This window comes from Miscanthus floridulus, chromosome 5, assembly GCF_019320115.1.
Source record: "Miscanthus floridulus cultivar M001 chromosome 5, ASM1932011v1, whole genome shotgun sequence".
Classification (NCBI taxonomy): domain Eukaryota; kingdom Viridiplantae; phylum Streptophyta; class Magnoliopsida; order Poales; family Poaceae; genus Miscanthus; species Miscanthus floridulus.
This window is the reverse complement of record NC_089584.1, coordinates 126,465,044-126,472,409: the sequence shown is the minus strand read 5'-3', so window position 1 is coordinate 126,472,409 and position 7,366 is coordinate 126,465,044. Positions and strand designations below refer to the sequence as shown.

At 45.3% G+C, this 7,366-nt stretch overlaps 1 protein-coding gene across 1 annotated transcript; it reads left to right on the top strand.

Moving 5' to 3' along the window:
* The first annotated feature begins 3,437 nt into the window (after positions 1-3,437).
* Positions 3,438-6,740, top strand: LOC136450691 (selT-like protein). Its single transcript, XM_066451257.1, has 4 exons — positions 3,438-3,698; positions 3,803-3,873; positions 5,172-5,487; positions 6,381-6,740. The coding sequence occupies exons 1-4, from the start codon at positions 3,534-3,536 to the stop codon at positions 6,531-6,533; spliced, it is 705 nt and encodes a 234-aa protein (XP_066307354.1). The 5' UTR covers positions 3,438-3,533; the 3' UTR covers positions 6,534-6,740.
* The last annotated feature ends 626 nt before the right edge of the window (positions 6,741-7,366 follow it).

Genomic DNA, 7,366 nt, shown 5'->3' with positions numbered 1-7,366 from the left:
TAACGTTTTTTCTAACACTTTTGCTAAGGAACAGTCTCCTGAAATCAGGCTTCCATTCAGTGATTCAGACGACGTGTGTGGTCATCAATCATGCTTCAAAATTCGTGTCTATTGAGTGTGTTACTTGTTTATTGTTTTATATATATCGATTTAGATCAAAATTTTGTTATAGAAATAATTATTCATTGTTAGTTGTATGTGAATTGTATATTGTTAATTGTCTTTGTGTGAATTTATATCATAACCTGGCACCGTTGGATCTTCATCTAAAAGCTCACCACTGTTGCCTGAATAGATGCTATTTTTCAGGCATCTGAAAAATAGCAAATCCCTTTTTCTAATTATACATCGATTCATATTGTTGTTGTGTTTATTTCGAACTCAACTTTTGTAAGTTAAGTTTGGAAATATTTTAAAAAAACTTAGCATCTCACGATAAGTACAATGGTTCTTATAAAACACATTTACGAAGGATTTTGTTTTAAAAAAAGTTAACTATAGTCAGTCGTTTTTGTTAAATTGTATTCTGGAAATGTTTATTTGGTCAGTTAGAGTGAAATTTGGTTTTAGGTTTATTCAATCTAGCTAGGTATATAAATGTACTTCTTCTCATGTAAAATGAACTTTGTTTCTCTCTGCCTTTTTCTCCATTACCCTCTCTTTTATTCCCATCCATTGTCCAATTGAAGAAGCAAATGTACACTACGAGAGGCATAGCGTGGCACTAGCGCTGGCACGTGGTGTGGGCAGGGGCAGAAGTAGTAAATTTAGGCTATTGGCTTTTCTACTGGATGGCTGGTAATCGTTACTTGAAAAAAGTTGGAAAACTCACGCATGATCTCCTCTTAAAAATAAATAAATAAAGCGTGGTGCTTGTTTAAATATCCCATGGATGTCTGCAGATGTTGTCTTGCAGAAGCTGCCCTATGTGCTGTCTTCCTAATTAACGGTCTTATTCAAATGCATATGGGATAAATTTTCAACTCACACCATAGTATTTTCAGATATGATACCCAAAAAAAAATCATGAAATGCCGTGTGTGACTTGCACACCACACCTGAACCTGAATTTTGGCGTCCCCTAGTTTATCTACCGCTTGGCTCAATCGGTGGATATGCTATGCTATATATATATTCAAACTCCTTTGTTGAAAATGGCAAAATCCCAACAAATCCACGGACTTTCTCCAACCACCATTGGTAGCGGATAGATTATGTATTATTATACGGCCTTGCGCCAAATTTCAATACCCATGGACTCCCCATGACAATCAGAGCCAGAGCCTACCCGGGGATCCAGGTAAGCGCAGCTGCAAGCTCCGACAGAGAAGTAGCCATGCCAAATTGCCAATGCCATGCTCCCGACGCCAGGGGAGTAGGGGCGAGGGCGACAGAGACAGTTAGGCCTTGTTTAGATGCCATCCAAATTCTAGGTTTTTTTACTCTCTCTCCATCACATCAATTTTTAGCCGCTTGCATGGAGTATTAAATGTAGGTAAAAAAAAAACTAATTGCACAGTTTAGATCGAAATCACGAGATGAATCTTTTGAGCCTAGTTGGTCCACGATTGGACAATATTTGTCAAATAAGACGAAAATGCTACTATTCATCGGTTTGAAATTTTTTCGCAATCTAAACGAGGCCCTATTGCCCGATGAAAGCACGCCGTATATCTCGTCAACCCGGGATGGAAGGCGACGCGACGCGTGAAACTTCCCGGTAAAGAAAGCACTGCAAGAAGAAACACTGTGGCAGGCCGATCTTGGGCAGAGGGGCACAGCGAAATCCTCGACAGCGGCAGGGAAACATCGCCGTCGGTCCCGGTTAAAATCAAAATCAGGATCGGCTGCATCCGTAGGCAGATTGTGCGGGTCCGCGCGGCGCGGCGCGGCACGGCAGCTGTTCTGGGTACGCTACGTAGTGGCCTGACCGCCCATGGCCACAGGCGTCACCAGGACCCAGCCTTGGCGGCGGCGGCGGCGGAGGCAGCAGCAGTCACGTCTCCATCGGGGAGAAGTCAAGACGCCTGCTGCTGCCGTCGCATGTGTGTACAGCAGTACAGGGGTAGGTCAGGCACTCAGGCCCCGAGCCCCCGAGCAGCCAGGCAGGAGAGGAAGCGATCCGTTCTTGCTTGGCGACTCGGCAGGTGACAGCCAATAACCAGTAATGAACTAGTCATGGGCTCGTTAGCTAGGGGAATTGGATCTCGGCGAGAGGAAAGTCCTATCTGGTGTGCACCAACCTTTGCTTAAAAAGCAGCAGGCTGGGGCTCCACTTCGTGTACACCTTTTCTCCTTGGATGCCATCATGCTTCATGCATGCAAGTATGCAATCCTGTTCGCTCTACAGTACACTGCTAGTACTTGTCCTACTTCCCTTCTCTACCAGGAATCCAATACGTAATCATTGGCCCTCTTCAATGCAGCGTGGCAGCGAAATCGTATCCTCTGCTCGTCTGCCGTGCCACACTTCAGGCTCACACTTCACACACACAAGCAGGTGCCGTTGCAACTCAATCAAACAGTCAAAACCATGGAGAAAACGGCAAGAAGCCAAGAAGGACGGCGACGGACGACCGGAGGAGGCGCATCAAAGGCTCGCACGGTACCGTTCTGACGTCGTGAAACGGAAAGGTTAAAAGCAGGGGGGCCCGAGCCGGTGGGTGGTGTGGCGCCGCAGCGGCCAGCGGCGCTCGCTCGTCCACCGGAACAGGAGCCGGCCATGTGCGCGAAACTGTACAGCGAAGCACTATTCCTGCCGTCCGTACCCGGCAGGGTGCGTCACACACGGTACAGGCCTACAGCTACAGGCGATTCTTCGCACGCAGAGGCAATGAATGCCGCGCAGTTGAATTCCAGGGCGAGCTTGTGGCAATGCTGCGGCGTCGCGCACTCGCCGTTGGACTGGACTGGGTGGGGGCTCCAGGCGCGGCGGGCTCGAATCATTGGGTTGCTCTGTTGCTGACTTGCATCGATCGCCTAGTGGTACGAAACGGCCGTTGCTGCCTGCGCGAGGCGACCGTGTACGACGACACGACGTACGTGTGGCCCAATGCCCATGACCAAATGACCATGAGAGAGTAGCAATGTTACCAGCCCTTGTGACTCGAAGTACGTACTACACTTGTCGGACGAGTTCGTCCGTAGTGTCCCTGTTCGACGTGATCCCTCGGTGCTAGGAATTCGCTGTAACGCCACTTTCAGCTCCTATCCATGTATCGTGACAGCGACAGTACTATGTCGGAAGAATTCGGAAGTGAAATCACTGGCATTGGCGATCGATCTCTGCCTCATTGCCATTTTGGGCTGGGCCAGCCAGCAAAGCCGAGGTACTGGCCTACTGGGTAGTCTCCGAAGGGATCGCGGAAAGCCGCCAGCAGGCCTTCCCGTGTCACACTCACACCGCTTAGCCCGGCCCGACTCGTCAAAAATTCCTAGCTTCCTGTGGTCGTCGTCGACCCCCCTTCCCTCTCGGGCTCTCGGCACCTCTCTCCTCCCCCCGAAGAGGAGCGAGGAGGAGCAGCGCAGCCGCGATGGACCGCGTCCAGCTCGTGCTCCTGGGCCTCCCCATCCTCCTCTTCTGCTCCGACGTCGTCACCCTCTTCGCGCCTCTCCCGCCGGCGGGCCCCGAGCCCGACAAGGCTCCCCACGCTTTTCAGCCCGGCGACCCCTCCGCCGCCGACGCTTCCGCACACGTGGTTTGTATTAGTACGGCTCCTGATTGAGTGGTTTGGTGCCCGATCTAACTGTTTGAGCTGATGGCGATTCTTGTGCTTTGCTTCGGCTTTCTCTCCTTTTGCAGGAGCCGCAGGTGGATGGACCTGGCTCCGGCACCACCGTCGACTTGAAGTTTTGCGCCTCCTGCTCGTACAGGTGATTCTGTGTACTTAGTGTTGGCTTTCTTAATTGGCATGGAGTTGGAGGAACCGATGGCGACAACGATTCTTTGTAGTAGTTACTGAATGGGTGGTCAAATCCATGAAATTTTGGCTGATTTACTAAGCTGGAAGGTCGTGTAGGTACACAAGCATGGTTAACGCTGTTGACCATACTGAAATCTACCACTTCTCCTCTGTATTGTACAACTCCCCCAAAGATAAACTATCAGAGATTGTATTGTACAGTTACCCATGGCACCACATGACAATTAACTTATTAAGCTTGTCTTTGCTGGAGTTATATGATGATCTAAGATCTTAAATGCTTTATCGTTGTTGTAATGAGCTTGGGCGGGTGTTGGGAGAGAGTGAGGAAGAAGAAGGGTGGGGGTAATATAACCATGCCTACGGGACTAGCCGAAATTCTTAAGTAGGTCATCAAAGAGAGGTTCTAATCCCAACTTACCTTTGCAATTTTTCCTTTTAAGATAATCTAACAATACAGTTTGGCTGCGAAAGACAAGCTTGCCACTTTGCCAGTGGATACCAGCTAGCCAGGATACAGATTTCAATGCATTCACCTCAACTAACTTATCTTTCAAACACTAGTTGCTAACTCTTTTGTTTGTGCTCTTCAGTCTGGTGTGAACATCAGAGTCCACACAGCATGGACTGCTTTCTGGGGAATGGATCAATGGAATATTTCTTAGTTCTAACTCTCCTTCATGGTCTTATTTGCATCCAACAGTGCTGATGGGTTATATGGGCTGTAAAAGCAATGCACAACTACTTGTTCCAGAAAAAAAAAAAGAATGATTTTTCCTCATGTACTTTGGTTGGCGTTTTTGGCCTTGATGGTGCATACTGGTTCTGCTAGGGGACATGCATTTATATGCCATTTGTTCATTCCCGTGGTCTAATTGTCTTCTGTCTGTAGCTACGATAAAATGTGATAAAAGTTTACAATATGTGTGATGAACGTACATTCTCATGCCATCCCGTAAAAAGAACATTGAACCTTCTTTTGGTATTATAAACAGCTCTACAGATGTTGGTGCAAGTTCAACTGCAAAACCTCTTTATTCACATGCTTTAATAAAAATCTTGTGTAGTGGTATGCTTTTTGTGGTTATGCTGCTGTAATTTTCTACAATCATCATGCTTTTCCTTCCAAGATAAGGAAAACTTCCATGCTTTGTTATTGAAAGAATGACCAAAGATTCTACTCTTTGCGTAGTTTCTCCTATGTATATATCGTATGAGAGATTGCTGATTTTATGTCAAATTTTGTAGGGGGATTGCAATGACCATGAAGCGGATGCTGGAAACCTCATTTCCTGGGATTCATGTTGTCTTGGAAAATTATCCTCCACCGTTCCCCAAACGTGCACTCAGTAAAGCTGTACCCCTTCTTCAGTTTGGAGCGATGGCAACATTAATGGCTGGTGATCAGATCTTCCCTAGATTTGGAATGGTTCCGCCTCCTTGGTACTACTCACTTCGTGCTAATAGATTTGGGACCATGGCATCAATCTGGCTGTTTGGCAATTTTGCCCATTCATTTCTACAGAGTTCTGGTGCCTTTGAAGTTTATTGCAACGGGCAACTGGTAGGTTCCTATGAATACCTAATTTTGCTGCAATATCATTCTGCAGCATTTTACTTTTATTTGCAACATTATATTTTCTCGGAATCATTTCTTGCCAACTGTTTGCACTTTGCTGGGCACTGAAGCTTCCTGAGTTATCTGCTTTACTTCAGAGTGAGCTATTCTTATTTCCTCTTGATAGAAGCTAGTAACGTTTTGGAACCTGAGGTAAACTAGTTTCTTTTCCTGGATCTCTGAACTGAAATGTGGAGGTTAGGTCATGTTTATGCATACAATGTCTTCATATGGTGGTACAATTATCAATTGTTGGTCGCAAAGCTTTGGAAAAAGAGCAAGTTATTCTAGAACAGATGAGAGGGCAGGGTTTGTTATGTTTGTTTGTATGGCATCTGTGCTTTTCTTTCTCTTGGTGGAGTCAAAGTACTAGTCTGTCCAAATTTTCGTATGTCATTACTGAAGTGTTTATTAGTTGTACTTATGTTGGATAGTACTGTAGCCATAGCCAAACAATGAGACTGAAAGTGATACTATAAATGCAGCAAACCAAGTAGGGAAATTGTTGAACCGATAATAGTAGACGCCTGTGCAGAGTAGGCCGTTCCAAAATGACAAGTGGTTGATGTTTGTAAAAATAGCCTGGGATCTTGGTCTTTCCATTCATATAGAACTGCAAGCTTCAGGAAAGCTTATTTTTGTATATATGCAGTCCATATGGACCATTCATGAAAATGCTAAATATGATGAGCAATCATAGTCTTTGAAGTGGAACTGTAGTCTTACTTTTTTCAGACAGTGTTTGAACCATTCCTGGATTCTCCTTTTCCGTAACTGAATTTCTTATGCAGCCGACCTGGATCTGTCTTACTTATGCAGCAATTTTCTCCACTTTTCAGGTTTTCTCCAAACTGTCTGAGCAGAGGTTTCCTAGTGAGCTTGAGCTACAGGAGCTCATTGGCAGCAGGATACCGGATTCTCAGATTGTGGAAAATCTGGAAAAAGATCTGGTCTTAGATGATGCTGATGCTGATGATGCCATGACAGATTAGCTTGCCTGTTTGTTACTAAATAGACAGAACTTGAGAGTTTCACAACTTAATTGTCAAACACACATTGTCTTATAATTTAAACTTTACTTTCCCCACTTATGTGCATAGTTATACCATAGCTATGTAATAACAAAGTTTTCTGTTGAAGTCGTGTGAACTCAGAACTATCACAGGTTGCAATAGCTCATTATTTGCTTAAAGAGGATACAGACTTGCGCCATAGTACTTCCGATAGAAGACAAACACCTGGGGTTAGCACTGTCTACAGAAATGCTAGTGTGCTAGGTGCTAGCTCGGTTGAGATAATTAGGTTCCTGACAGCGTGCAAATCACATGTCATTTATTGAACGAAGACAAACTACAGCTGGAGTATCACATGAAGTCGGGAAATAAATCAGTGTCTCTATACCTTCGTTGTCTCAGATTGATGGAGAATATGAATTACAGCAATTTTTTTCTCAAATCTTCAGGTGCATGTGCATAGGAAGATGGAGAGGAAGCAATTGCCCTTGGTTCTTACTCGTCTTGTCAGCCATCCTGGTTTCTTCCTCTCCTGCTTCCTCTTCCTCTTCTCCAACTCTACTTTCTTCACCACCTTGTTGTCTTCATTGTTGATCATCACAGTGATCAATTGCTCAACGTTGCAGGTGCACAAGGCGAATTGGCAGACATGTTCGATGCAATGCAGTGTGGACTCTTTGAAGTTGCGATGTGTATATATAGAGCAAGTTCGGATGGCTGGTCAAGGGGTCTCTCCGACTCTCCGTACGTACGGTATGGTACAAAAGTTACAGTTAAGAAATGCGTGAGATTACAGTATATTCGTCAAACAA